Source organism: Pongo pygmaeus, chromosome 2, assembly GCF_028885625.2.
Source record: "Pongo pygmaeus isolate AG05252 chromosome 2, NHGRI_mPonPyg2-v2.0_pri, whole genome shotgun sequence".
NCBI classification, from domain to species: Eukaryota; Metazoa; Chordata; class Mammalia; order Primates; family Hominidae; genus Pongo; species Pongo pygmaeus.
The window spans coordinates 41,305,450-41,320,740 of NC_085930.1; the positions used below are offsets into that span (position 1 = coordinate 41,305,450).

Sequence of the window (15,291 nt, forward strand, 5' to 3'; positions counted from 1 at the left end):
ATGAGTAAAGAGTAAGATAAATAATAAGAAGTTGTCCTACTGTTTATTAATTTCTTAAATCATATTGATGGTTGAAGCAAAAATTTTAACACCATCTCGTGGAATTCAGTGTATGTAGAAGAAACACAATATATTCAAAAAGTGAGGAGGGTAAAAACACCTAAATGAGAATAAAGCTAGGGCTATATCATGCAGACGTTTATTAAAAAAAGTAAGAGTGGCTATATTAAAATCAGATTAAATGGACTTCAGAAGAAAGAAGACTGTTGGACACAAAGAGGGACATTACATAATGATGAAAGGATCAATCCACAAGAACCTCAAGGTATATGTATCAAAAACAGCCTCAAAACACATGAAGTAAAACCTGATAGAGCTGAAAGGAGAAATGGAAAAGTTTACCATTATAATTGAACACTTCAAACTCCATTCTCAATTTATAGTACTACTAAACAGAAAATCAGCAAGGATATAGAAGACCTCAATAACCACCATCAACCAGCAGGACCTAACTGATATTTATAGAACACTCCACCAGACGACAGTAGAATACGCATGCTTTCAAGTGACCACAGGATGTATCTACCAAGATAGACAATATCCTGGGCCGTAAAACAAACCTCAACAACAAATTTAAGAGTTGAAATCATACAAAGCATGTTCTCAGGTCACAATGGAGTCAAATTAGACATCAGTAACGGAGAGATACCAAGAAACCTCCAAAGGCCTGGAAACTACGCAACCCATGTCTAAATAATCCATGGGTCAAAGAGGAGATCCCAAGAGAAAATCCGTTGAATTTACATGAAAATACAATATGTCAAAATTTGTACCACACAGCTGAGGCAGTGCTGAGAAGATTATAACACTAAATACACACATTAGAAAAAGAGTCTTCAGTGGATAATCCAAGCTCTCACTTCAAGATCCCAGAAAAAGAAAACCAAAATAGACTCAAAGCAAGCAGGAGGAAATAAATTATAAAGATTACAAATAATGGAAGCAGGATGCAGTGGTGCACACCTGTAGTCCCAGCTACTTGAGAGGCTGAGATGGGAGGATTGCTTGAACCCAGGAGTTACAGTTCAGCATGGGCAACATAGCGAGGCCCCATTTCAAAAAAAGAAACTGAGAAAGAATGAGTTGGAAAAAGAAAAATAGTAGAGAAAATCCATGAAACAAAAAGCTGTGTCTTTGAAAAGGTCAATAAAATTGACAAACCTCTAGCAAGACTGACAATATAAAAGACATAAATTACTACCATCCGGAATGAAACAGTGATATCACTGCAAATACTACAAACACTGCAGACATCAGAAAATTATGCTGAATGAAAAAAGCCAGTTCCAAAAGCTTATATGTGTTTCCATTTGCTGAACATTCTTGAAATGACAAAATTATAAAAATGGAAAACAGATTAGTGGTTCCAAGGTTATAAGAAGGGGATGAGAGTGGAAGGGAAGTGGTTGTGGCTTTAAAAGGGCAAAATGAAGGATCCCTGTGGTGATAGAACAGTTCAGTATCTTGACTGTATTACCATCAATATTCTGGTTATGGTATTATACAGTAGTTTTGCAAGATGTTACCATTGGGAGAAATTGGGGAAAGGATACATGGGTTCTTTGTGTATTATTTCTTATGCATGCATATGAATTTACAATTATCTCAAAATAAAAAGTTTATTTTAAAAAGTACATAATGAAAAACTGTCAAACAAGAGTATACTTAGTGGAAATTTTGTAGGGTAGAGAATACTTTTTTGATTGTTGTGATAAGGAACTTCCTTCAATGAAGAACTTTGTTAAAGACATAGTACTGAACCTAGGCATTGAAGGTTAGGTCGGATGAGATGGAAGAAAAGACAGGGCATCAAGGCAGAATGGACATAATGGCTACTCTGTGTTCTCATATAAGCTTTTGAACATTTTCTTCATTTAAGTAATCTGAACATTGCCCAAGAGTATGTGATAAAATATAAATATTCTTTAATTGTAAATGTTGGTTTCTTTCATTTTAGAATATGGATATTAGAAAGCAAAAATGGTGTGGTTTTTTTGTCCTAATTCAATTTGGTATGTGCAGTAAATGTTTGGCAAATATTTGTTGATGATAGTTGAAGTGTTAACAGAAAATTTTATGGAAGTGACTTACTTTGGATAAACTACAATAAGCAGTTAATAATATGTCAAGAAACTGCTGTCAACAGTCTATAATAAAACTTGATAGCTAGAGTTAACTTGAGAACTTTCGATTTTTTAGAAAGAAAATCTAGTAATTTCATTCTGTTGTATTAAACATGAGAAAAAGACTGAGAAGTTAAGACTGCCTGAACATACGTAGCTGGCTCTTATCTGAGCTGGATAATAAGAACTATGCCTACCTTATCCTCTGTTGTTTAAGAGTCTAGGTGTTCTGAATTCCCCACTAGTTATGTCTACTCTTATTGCCCACTCTAAACTAGAGCTGGGTAAAATATTGAAGTAATGGAAGTATACAAAGGAAAACAAGATGTCAGTCTTACAAATTTTACTGCTTTTCAACTCTGTCAACATATTCCTATATATTACAGTAATGAAGCTTGTATTTCTTAATATTTCACTTGAGAACATGACCTCTTTTGTGCAGAAAGAGACCTGGTTTCTTTTCACTGCATTCTCAGACCAACAAAACATTAAGTCTCTAAGTCTTCTAAGAAGCTTAGAATAAAGGTGAATGGGTAGTCTGTGAAATCTGGTAGTGAGCAATCCATCCAACGTTAAAGTCGTCATTTCAAGGACGTATTATTCCAACCAAAACTCTTCTATTTATCCCAAGAGTTTAAACATATTAGAGACTTAAAGAGAAATGTGCTTTTATTATAAATCTTTTCATATTGAAGTTAATTACTAGGTTTATGTAAAAGCTTGGTTGTGAAAAGAAATACAGCAGCATAAGGGAGGAACATCAGAAATGGTATGTGAATATATGTCAACCAAAAAGTATGTGCATTTCTCTTAGTTTCTTACATATTAATTTTGGAGCTGATCACAGGCTATAGATTCTGATTTATACAAAATTTTTACCCATTCTTTCCATGATAAGATCATGTGAGTGACCCCCAGGTGATAATTCATAGTTTTAATTAAAATTTGCATTTGCACACAGCCTCATCACTTCGATATTTCAGGTTTGATTTCCTTTAGACCTTAAATCTTTCATAATTTGCATGACTTGATATAATACCACTTTAAGGAACTTAAAGTTCTCAGTCTCACAACAGGCTTAGAAAATCAGAAGATACTATCTCTGTTTTCTAGTAGGTAAGCTGAAGCATGAAGAGCTAGAGACATTTTTCCAAGTCATTGTGCTGAGGATGCAAGATAACACTTCTCTTTTGCTTTCTGATTTACTGAATTAAAACTTAGTTCCCCTTTCTTTGGGAAGTCAGTAAATCAGACATCAGAAACAAGATACATTTCAAAAGGACCAGGTATAGGAGTTCAGTTGTATTCAGGCTCAAGATTTGTGGCCCCAAATGGACATACTTTGTCTCCTCCACAGCTGTAGTTAGAGCTGTTCTGACTGTGTTCATGAGAAGTAATTTCTAACATCTTTTGACTTTCTTGCTTGTTTGCTTAGATTACAGCGTCAAATCCATGCTAAAGATAATGAAATCAAGAACCTTAAAGAGCAACTTTCTATGAAAAGGTACAAACTTAGCTTTTTCTTTGGGTGTACTCTCTCTGAAACTGTATTTCACTCAACACTTTCTGGCTGGCATATCGATGTAATTTATCATTCAAACTGGGGTACTTTTGAGGCTGATATTGAACAGTATTAATAATACACTGGGACAAAAGGTGTAAACTGGGAGTATCTTAGGCAAATAGGGAGGTATGGTCACTTTAGCTCTGACTCTAGAAAACTGCTAGAAGAATCTGTATCAGCAAAGTTACAGTCCTAGAACAAACTACTGCCAGAGACTAGACCTTAAGAGTTACCCCAATCAGTACTATTAGGTGTGACTGCTTTATGAAACTGGCCAAGTTTTATTCTTATTCGTCTGTTTTGCCTGTGGGAAATTCTTTTAATAACACCTTTTTGAAATCCATTTCATACAGCATAAAATTATCTCTGTTAAAATATACAATTTATTGATTTAGAATATTCACAGAGGTTTACAGTCATCACCACTATCTATTTCCAGAACATTTTTATCACTCCAAAAAAGAAACCCATTAGATGTCATTCCCTATTCTCCCCTCCTCTAGCTTCTGGCAACCACTAATTTATTTTCTGTCTGTATGGATTTGCCTCTTCTGGACATTTCATATAAATTGGATCATATAATATGTAGCCTCCTGTGAGTAACATTTTTCACTTAACATAGTTTCAAAATTCATCCATGTTGTAGCATGTATCATTACTCATACCTTTTTATGGATAAATAATATTCTATTCCTTGGCTATACCTTATTTTATTTTTCATCAGTTGATGGACACTTGGCTTGTTTCCATTGTTTGGCTGTTATGAATACTGTTATCAATATTTATATACAGATTTGTGGACATGTTTTTGTATTTCATGGGTGTGTACCAAGGAGTAGAATTGCTTGATCAGTCAACTTTATGTTTAACTTTTTGAGGAATTGCCAAACTGTTTTCCAAGTAGCTGCACCATTTTATAATCCTATAAACAGTGTATGAGGGTTTCAATTTCTCCACATTCTGATCAACATTTGTTACACTTGTTAGATTACGTCTTTATTTTACCCATTGTATTATGTGTGAAGTAGTATATAAATGTGGTTTTGATTTGCATTTTCCCACTGATTAATTATGTTGAGCATCTTTTCATGTGCTTATTGGCCAGTTATGTATCTTCTTGGAGAAATGTCTATTCAAATCCTTTACCCATTTTAAAAATTAGATTGTCTTTTTATTGTTGAGTTTTAAGAGTTCTTGTCCGTTATCAGATACAAGTCCCTTATAGGATGCATGATTTTCAAATACTCTCATTCTGTGGGTTGCCTTTTCAGTTTCTTAATGTCATTTAAAGCACAAAACTTAATTTGATGAAGTCTGATTTGTAATTTTTTTCTTTTAGGCAAATTTTACATAATATTTAATGGTATAATAATTCCTTTTGTGTTAATATATCTGCTTGAAGATTTTATTTTTTTCTCCTCAAAGTCTAGCCTTAATGATATTTATAATATAGTGTTATCAAGTCTCTCATCAATGTTTGTTAGGTCCTCAAGTATCCAAGTGTTCCTGATAATAAAATATCGAGGATGGCCTTTGTGACAGTCTCTATTATAATGCTGTATTTTCAATTAATTGTTTTCATTAAATTTAGAATTTGGTTTGTATGCTTATAGAATTCTGCGACTCAAGTGTAGGAAGCTGAGATGGGATAGATTAAAAAAGGAACCTCATAGGTAACCATTTACCTAATGTCCTTCATAAACAATGTCTTTACCATCATCTCCCTCCTTCCCTCTCAAACTGTAGGGTTTGCTTTCATTCAAAAATGTTGAATGTAAGCACTGAAATAACCAGTCAAATATTTTAATGCAGTGACTTCACGTAATGACAGGGATAATAAAAACCTATGTGGTTACTATCATTGGGATACGAAAAAGCTTATAGAAATTTTATGTAGAACTTATTAATCATGATACTAGCTAACATTTATTTAGTGCTTATTATGTGCCAAACACAAAGTGCTTTATATTATCTGAATTAATTTTCACAACAGCTCTTTGAGGTAAGTAGTACCGTTTTTTCCATTTTCCTCATTTTTACATGTGAGGAAACTGAGGTATAGAGAAATTAAATAGCTTGCTGTCTTAGGTTGAACTGCTCTGTCAAAATACCATTGACTGGGTGGCTTATAAAAATAGAATTGTATCTCTCACAGTTCTGGAAGCTGGGAAGTCCAAGATCAAGGTAGCAGCCTATTAGGTATCTGGTGAGGATCCACTTCCTCATAGACAGCCGTCTTCCCACTGTAACTTCACATAGCAGAAGGCAGGCAAGGGAGCTCTCTCAGGCCTTTTTTAAATGGGCATTAATTCCATTCATTGGAGTTCCGCCCTTATGACTGATCATCTCCCAAAGGCACCACCTCATAATACCATCACTTTGGGGGTTAAGATTTCAACATATGAGGTTTGGGGGAACACAAACATTCAGTTCATTGCACTTGCCCGGGGGTTTTACAATTAATAAGTTGTGGAGCTAAGATTCATCCTCAGACAACTTGATTTCACAGCCAAGTTTTGAATCATAACCTACACCCTGATAAAACTTCTATACTCTTGATAGTAAAGGATAACAGTAGGGATTGAACAATATCTTGTCTTGTTTCTATGTGCTATATACTTTTCCAAGAAATAATTTCCTACTGATTGTATAACTTATCTTTCTTCCTCCTGAATTAGATGAAAAAGGCTGTGCTTGATGTAATATTGCAGAGTCTTTAATGATCATGTATTTTAGATCTCAGTGGGAAATGGAAAAACATAATCTGGAAAGCACAATGAAAACATACGTAAGCAAACTGAATGCAGAAACTAGCAGAGCTTTAACAGCCGAGGTAAAAACAAAACGGGGACAGGGGTATGGGGTGAGGGGAAAAGTTTTACTTGTATACCATCATACTAAAGAATTTGTAAAAGATTGTTTTTTGTATAAACAGAAATAAGACATCTTAGGATCAGCCAGGAAAATACAGTTGAAAGTCTTGTGCTTTTTTGACTCATTGGCATATCATGTGTGAATACTTCAGTTTTGATGATCTTATGTTGTTTTCCCCCAATGACTTGAAGAAATTGGTCTGTTACAGTATGTATAGCAAATACAGACATCTTGGGGAAATTCTCATGAAGCCAAGTCACTAAGCCAAACTTCTAATAATAGCATTTTACTGCTGCCACAATTACTTCCAATATAGATCTTACAAAAATACTTACACATCGTACACCTGCATGTAAAAAACCAACTTTTCAGACTGCCAACTTTTTGTAAGTTAGAACACCACAGCTAGGGTCTCTCAAAAGAAATATGATTGTATGTGTGTATGTAATTTTTATTTGTACTTAACAAAACTTGATATACAATAAGATTCACATTTTTGGAGAGATCACTGACGTTAAAAGCACTACAAACCTTCCACCTCTGTCATGGGTAAGCTCTGTTTTCTAGCAGAGTACTTGGGATCCTGGAAGTCAGCAACCAAGAAGTAGTATCTGAACCAAAAATTCGTGAAGAATACTGTTGGGGTACTAGCTTTAACAAAAGAAACAGTTCAGATTACTTTAAAAGCTCATTTGTATAGAGTGTTTTTTATTGTTTTTAATCAGTAAATTTCTTTGTGCTTCTATTATTAATTTTAGAAAGAAAGAACTTTCTAATACTTAATGCTGTCCAACAGTGTATTTTAGTGAATACTGAGTGTTTAGTAGTAAAAAACAGAGGCTAAATGACTGCAAGTAGTGATATGGAAAGGATTCCTGCTGCAAGAGAGACACTGAACTACGTAATCTCCCAAGCCCGTTTCTGTCTTTCTGTATGGGCTTATTATTACCTCTTCATCAGTAACAAAAAAAATAGATAGCAGGAGTGTTCTCAAACTTTACTGCATGTTAGAATTACCAGAGAGCTTTTAAAAATGCCGATGCCCAAGCTATACTCAGTATCAATCAAATTAGAATATCTGGGACCAAGGCACCATTTTTGAAAGTTTCTGAGACGATTCCAGTATGAGTGCAAATTTGAAAAGACATGATCTGGAATGTTTACCAACCTAATAACCATTAAATAAGGAAATTAGAATTGCAGAGGTGGCATTGATTTAAAAGTTTTGTAATGTATCTTGAATGGTCAAGGAACCTAGATGCTATTGGAAGAAATTGAGAAATAGCTTTAAATTTACTTGAGATGATTGAGAAGAGAATGTTCCTTTACAAGCACACCTTCAACTTCTTTCTCTTTCTCTCAAAAACCTGTAGGTGTATTTCTTACAGTGTCGTAGGGATTTTGGTTTGCTTCATCTAGAGCAGACTGAAAAGGAATGTCTCAATCAGCTTGCCAGGGTGACTCACATGGCAGCAAGGTAACCTTTCCCTCTTCCTTAATGCATCTTAACTTTAGAGATGTTAGCAAGTGTCTCCACGGTTGAATGTAATCTGTGATGTGTTTTACATATGTGACATCAGAGTTCTTAAAGAAGCTCTTGTGGGTTTTTTTTTTTCGTTTTTTTCCCCCTGAAATTCCTTTTACCAGAAGCTCTTGTTGTTGTTGTTGTTGTTTAAACCTCAAAAGTCATTTAATTACTTTGATGCTTGTACTTGGTTGGCTGCTTCTGCTGAAGCACTGAGAAGTCTGCTGAGTACTATGTACAATAATAGCTGCTGAAAGATTTTTTCCCTTCCTCTGTAGTGAAGTAGATCAAAAGTCTCAGAGACATAACATGAACACCAGCTACTTATGAAACAAGGTGGATTCTGATTGGAAGACTTTTTTTTCTAATTGTTTTCCTTTATAATGCCTGATTTTAAACACCTACAGAATATGTTGAGGGAAACATCAGTATTAACACCTAAATCATATTTTAAAGGTAGTTTTCTGCTATGCTTTTATAGTAATTAATGGAGTAATTTTCAAATATTGAACAGGTTGCATTAAATTCTCCTTGAGTTTATAATCTCCTGGGGTACACCAAACTTAAAGAATTAATTAAATTAGAATCTCTGGGACCCAGGCATCATTATTTTTAAATGATTATTATTTTAATAATCAGCATTGTTCTTTCATTCTAAAGAATCAGAGTCTTTGATGTTTAGCAAGATTATCAGGATATACTGATGTGCACTCAAGTCAGGGAAGTACTGTTGTAAATGATCAGTCTATTTTTGGTGCTAGAAGAAGAAAGAGTACTCTATACGTTAGGATATTATGGAACTTCTTTGTATGAGATTATGTTAGTGATAACTTGTTCAGCTCTTATAAAATTGTTGGGGTGGGTGATACTGGCGTGGGATGTTATAATGGATAGAACCTTTTAAAAGGCCATATGAAATCTTTTCTCTAGAGATAATAGACCCTAATGACTTCAAAGTTGTTCCTACTTTTGTTAAGTCATTTGGTAGGCATGAGTTAATAAAACTTGTTTGTGCAATTTATGTAGCAACCTCATTCGTACTCATATAGAAGGTATTTCTAATTTATCCTCGCAGAGACAGTATCTTTTTCTAATTTGCAAAGGAGCCATATAGGCCAACAATGGCTTTTTGATGTCAGAGTTAATGTGAAGATAGTCCAAAACTTGCTTCCAACGTGGGTCAACATTTTAGAGAACACCGCTGTATTGGATTACTAAGGCTTTCCTGCTTCATTGGAAAGATTCCTTACAAAGGTTTTATAATATGTACTAAAAATACATCATCAAGATAGAAAAAAACTTGTTCTGGAAGCATCAATTTTATTTGCTCTTGAAAAATGAATTTTTTAATTACTGTTTTTGTTACTATTTTTAGTAACAAACCTGTCCATACCTCTTTATGTCCTTTTGAAGTAATTGTTGGTGATGGGGGTAATTTTGTTTTTTGTTGACATATATGCTAGAAAGCATGATAGACATGTTTGGAAACCTAAGTGTTATAAAAAGGAAGAGCTTTCTTTTGTGTCTCCTTTTCTACAACAGCAACCTAGAATCACTTCAATTAAAGGCTGCGGTAGACAGTTGGAATGCCATTGTGGCAGATGTTAGAAACAAGATTGCATTCCTCAGGGTAAGTCCTGAAGTACATTTAGAGAAAATTGGCTTAATGTTATAGGTGGTGTAAAGTTAGAAGACATATTAGTAGAAAAATTTAAGGAAGAACATATTTTCTATTTTAGTTATAAAAGTTTATGCCTTCTCTTTGAGATTACTTCCATGTGGTTGGTTGTAGATAACATCCTAGACTCACACATGTAGTCTTTTATATCCTTAGTCAAGAAAATAAACTCAAAAATTGTGCCCCCACACCTAGCTTTCCTAGAACTTCAAAGCTAACAGTGCCCCAATCAAAACTAAATGTTTTGGCCAGGCACAGTGGCTCATGCCTATAATCCCAGCATTTTGGGAGCCAAGGCAAGAGGATCACTTGAGCCAGGTGCTCACGGTTATGCTGAGTTATGATCATGCCACTGTACTACAGCCTGGACAATAGAGTGAGACTCAGTCTCTAAAACAAAAATTGGAATAAAAACTAAATGTTTTAATGCGGTCTGAGTAATAATGTGTTTACAGAATAAAAAGGAAAATCAAGTAGGCCTGTATTTGTTTTCAATCTAACTTTTTATGTAATTATTCCATAATGCAAAATAGTAAATTCCTAAGTACTGGTGTAGGACCATGCTACAGGTAATCTAAAGACATAATCCACTGCATATTTATTAATTGATTTTGTTTTAGAATCTTTTTATATTTATATACTAAGGTTGATATATAATGTTGATTTTTTTGTGATTTCACAACACTATCAGCAAAAAAAAAGCATTGTCATTCAATTGTGAAGTGCCAAAAGCAACTGGATATTTGTCTAGCTCCCTTGGGGGTTTTCACTGTTTCTCTCCAAACTCTTTCTTACTCAGTCTTTAGTGATGCTTAGCGTTTCTGTTGGGTTTATTCAAAATTTTTGCCTCAAAAGACCTGCCCCATGTTTTCTTCCAAGCACATGTCCTCCATGGAGAAGTTTCTAAATGTTTTGTTTTATAAGACTTTCCTTCCCAGTTCTTATGGGTTCTTTACAAAATAATATGGTAAGCAAAAGTGGGGACAATGCCAAAAAATGTTGAAAATGTGTTGTTAAACTTCCAGGTTGGAGTTTTTGTCAGAATCCAAGAGAATAAAATGTATATGGAGCTAGAACAAGCTAGAGTTACAGGCTGTGAGATAAACACAATGTAGAATTTAATAAGTAATCTCTAAAATTTTTCCTTCAGTTTTTAAAATGAACATTTGCAAGTAGTTTAACTGCTTATTACAAATATATTTTTTCCTCTGTTTTTTAGCCAGTATAATATTTATAGCTTCTTGAATCTTTAGTCTCTTTTTTTATTTGTATCAGTGGTTCCTATTTTAGAGCTGAAAATTTTGGAAACACTGAGGAATTATCACAAGGATCTGTGAATTATCTGTGTCTCTGTTTCTTATTAACCAATAACGACTCCTAAAAATACAACTGTTTACATGTGGGGATGGTCTATAGAATTTTTTTTTTTTGGTCAGAACCTGTTATATTATTTCTGACAGGTTGGGAACCACTCTTTTATGTTGTATTATTCAAAACTACATCAGATATTCCCATATGCTGTCTTTTTAAAGTTGGTTGTCCTCTAAAGTATTTTTAGTCTTCTTCTACCAGACACAGTACAATGAACAAATAAACAAAGTCAAGCAAGGATTTGCCTTGAGTACCTTGCCTCCAGTCCAGCTTCCTCCTCCACCACCCAGTCCTGAGATACTGGTAAGAAATACAACATTTTGAATAATTGCCCTTTTCATTTTGACAAAATGGTAAGGGCTGTGAAACACTGAATACACAGTACGTTTAACGTGTGTTCAAAATGGAATACGCACATATTGTGAGTATCAGTTGTAATTATGACCATACCTTCGAGTCACCAGATGATATAATTAGATGGGTGAGGCCTATACAATAGGTTGTATCACTGGATTTTAGTGAAGCATTTGATATACATAGAGTAATATTTTCTCATTCATCCTATTTCATCCACCTTGTGGGAGCTAAATAATGAATACTCAGACTTCCCAGTGTCCTTATGTTACCACGAGATCAGAGGTCCTCAACCTCTGGGCCACGGACTAGTGCACAGCAGGAGGTGAGCAGTGGGTGAACAAGCAAAACTTTATCTGTATGTACAGCTGCTCCCCATTGCTCACATTACCACCTGAGCTCTGCATCCTGTCAAATCAGCTGCAGCACTAGATTCTCACAGGAGTGTGAACCATATTGAAACTGTGCATGAGAAGGATCTAGGTTATGTGCTCCTTGCGAGAATCTAAGGCCTGGTGATCTGTCACTGTCTCCCATCACCCCCAGATGGGACTATTTAGTTGCAGAAAAACAAGCTTGGGGCTTCCACTAATTCTACATTACAGTGAGTTATATAATTATTTTATTATATATTGCAATGTAATAATACTAGAAATAAAGTACACAATAAATGTAGTGTGCTCGAATTCTCCCAAAACCATCTCCACTCCCCAGTTCATGAAAAAATTATCTTCATGAAACCAGTCTCTGGTGCCAAAAAGATTGGGGACTGCTGCACGAGATGACTGAAACATCTCAATGTAATACCCTGCATGGCTGGACCTCACCTCTGCATTTCTACTTTAGACTTTCTTTTTGTGAAGTTTTATATTCTATTCTACCTTCAACAGCAAGGACAGCTTCCACTTCTGCCCCTTCTCTGCTCGTTGTTAGGGGCCAGTGGATCTTAATCAGATAAACTAATCCCTGTCCTGTATGTCTGGGAAACATAGCACCCTAACCCAGTAAATTCACACAGCTTTCCAAAAGACCTTTTAAGAGGGTGTCATTGGATGACAATTTTTATTAAGAGATCTGGCAGTAGGAAGAGAGGAAAAGTGTAAGATATTTGAGGACAGATGACTTTGATATCACCACTCCTGCTTATAATAGAAACCTGAAAATGTTATTTCTCCTCATGGTTGAGTATAACAAAGAATTCAAAAATTATATCATTTGTATGGAGTAAACACTGTTTCAAAAGCAGGATCTGTAGCTAAGGAATTATGGGATATACACCATGGGCTTTAGTTTAGAATGTTAGTATTGCCTTTTATATTTTTGGTCAATTCAGTTTCTATAGGCACACTGGATTATGAGCATTATTATTCTAGGCTTGGATCATCATCATATCCAACTACTCTGATAAGGAATGTGTTCCAGAGAAATTCCAAAGATTCCCTGCAGTAACACATATTTTTTTGTTGGATATCTAAAAACACTGTACCTTCTGCCCATATTCAAAATACTGTCCTAAGATTGTAGTTAAACTCTTCCATGGCTCTTAACTATAAAATGGGTCCAGAGACTGTGAAGCTGTTGTTTGGAGTTTCCTGGAAGCAGACCAGTATAAGCCTTGGCTGTCTGATACAAGTGATATTCTTTAGCTGGCAAACATAGTCAAACCTTGACCTCCAGACCCTCCAGATCTTTTTATCCCTTTGGAGACTTTCTTATGTCTGACCTGTCTTACCCGGGTTTAGTTAAGTACAAAAACCTACTGGCAGTTAGGCTGTGTGGTAATTCATAAGCATCCTTTGCTAACATTCTGAGGGGTTCACCTGTATCTTTTGTGCTTCCTAATTAGGGTCACTGCTGTGCTTGATTAAGCTAACAGTTATGTTAAAGTACAAGCGTCGGTGACCACTGAGCATCAGAGGAGAGAGTTTGGGAGAAGAGCAGCTAGAAACGTTACAGTGCTATTTGCTGTAAATTGAGATGGTACATACAATGGAAGTACACTAATGAGGTCTGGGTTCAGATCCCAACTTTGTCAAGAGCTATGTTGATCTTGGGAAAAATCAGCTCTTCTGGACTTTTGCTTTCCCATCAGTGAATTAGGAAATTGTACTAGATGATCTTATCACTCAAGTCCCATCTATTTCTGAGATACTAGTGTTCTAAGGAGTGGTCACCAGACTTCCATAGTAGAGAATTCTATGAAAATGTGGATTGTTCTCAGTTTAACCCAGTAATTCTATGTGTTTCGTTGTATCTTGATTTTTGTAGCTTGGCTGTTTAATCCTCAGAGAAGTGTTAGTACCATTAAAAAGATCATGCAACGGTTATTTAAAATACACAAATCAGTAAATATGATACATCATATCAACAGAAAGAAGGACAAAAACCATATGATCATTTCAATAGATGCAGAAAAAGCATTTGACAAAATTCAACGTCACTTTATGATAAAAACTCTCAAAAAATTAGGTATAGGAGGTACATACCTCAACACAATAAAGGCCATGTATGACAGATGCACAGCTAACATTATACTAAATGGGAAAAAGTTAAAAGCGTTTCCTCTGAGATCTGAAACAAGACAAAGATGCCCACTTTCACTACTTCTATTAAAAATAGTACTAGAAGTCCTAGCCAGAGCAGTTAGGCAAGAGAAGGCAATAAAAGACATCCAAATTGGAAAGAAGGGAGTCAGATTGTCCCTTTTTGCAGACAGATGATCTAATATATAGAAAATCCCAAAGACTCCACTTAAAAACTCCTAAAACTAACAAATTTGGTAAAGATTCAGGATACAAAATCAACATACAAGAATCAATAGCATTTCTGTTTACTAATAGTGAACAATCTGAAAAAGAAATTAAGAAAATCCCATTTACAATAGCTACAAAAAACAAAGATACCTGGGAATAAATTTAACCAAGGAGGAGAAAGATCACTACACTGAAAACTATCAAACATTGGTGAAAGAAATGGAGGACACAAAGAAATGGAAAAATAACATCATATTCATGGATAAGAATTATTCAAGGAAATGCAAACCAAAATTACAAGGTATCACCTCTCTTTAGTTAGAATAGCTACTGGTACCAAAACAGATACATAGACCAATGGAACAGAACAGAAGCCTCAGAAATAACGCCACACATCTACAACCATCTGATCTTTGACAAACCTGACAACAACAAGCGATGGGGAAAAGATTCCCTATTTAATAAATGGTGTTGGGAAAACTGGCTAGCCATTTGCAGAAAACAAACTGGACCCCTTCCTTACACCTTCTACAAAAATCAACTCAAGATGGATTAAGGACTTAAATGTAAGACCTAAAACCCTAAAACCCCTAGAAGAAAACCTAGGCAACACCATTCAGGACATAGGCATGGGCAAAACACCAAAAGCAATGGCAACAAAAGCCAAAACTGACAAATGGGATCTAATTAAAGAGCTTCTGCACAGCATCAGAGTGAACAGGCAACCTACAGAATAGGAGAAAATTTTTGCAATCTTATCCATCTGACAAAGGGCTTATATCTAGAATCTACAAGGAACTTAAACAAATTTACGGGAAAAGAACCCCATCAAAAAGTGGGCACAGGATATGAACAGACAGTTCTCAAAAGAAGACATTTATGTGGCCAACAAACATGAAAAAAAGCTCATCATCACTGGTTATTAGAGAAATGCAAATCAGAACCACAATGAGATACCATCTCACACCAGTTAGAATGGCAATCATTAA

The 15,291-nt window shown here is 35.1% G+C and overlaps 1 protein-coding gene across 10 annotated transcripts in view; it reads left to right on the top strand.

Moving 5' to 3' along the window:
• DZIP3 (DAZ interacting zinc finger protein 3) overlaps window positions 1-15,291 on the top strand; it is a 103,250-nt gene that overhangs the window by 76,482 nt on the left and 11,477 nt on the right. For 9 of the 10 annotated variants that reach the window (XM_054483606.2, XM_054483607.2, XM_054483605.2 and 6 more), the window contains 5 exons: window positions 3,619-3,687; window positions 6,484-6,580; window positions 7,995-8,098; window positions 9,689-9,776; window positions 11,397-11,498. In XM_054483606.2, coding sequence (XP_054339581.1) covers window positions 3,619-3,687; window positions 6,484-6,580; window positions 7,995-8,098; window positions 9,689-9,776; window positions 11,397-11,498 — 460 coding nt within the window. Of the gene's footprint in view, window positions 1-3,618; window positions 3,688-6,483; window positions 6,581-7,994; window positions 8,099-9,688; window positions 9,777-11,382; window positions 11,499-15,291 lie in introns of all 10 variants that reach the window. The other variant, XR_010125673.1, reaches the window with a different exon arrangement.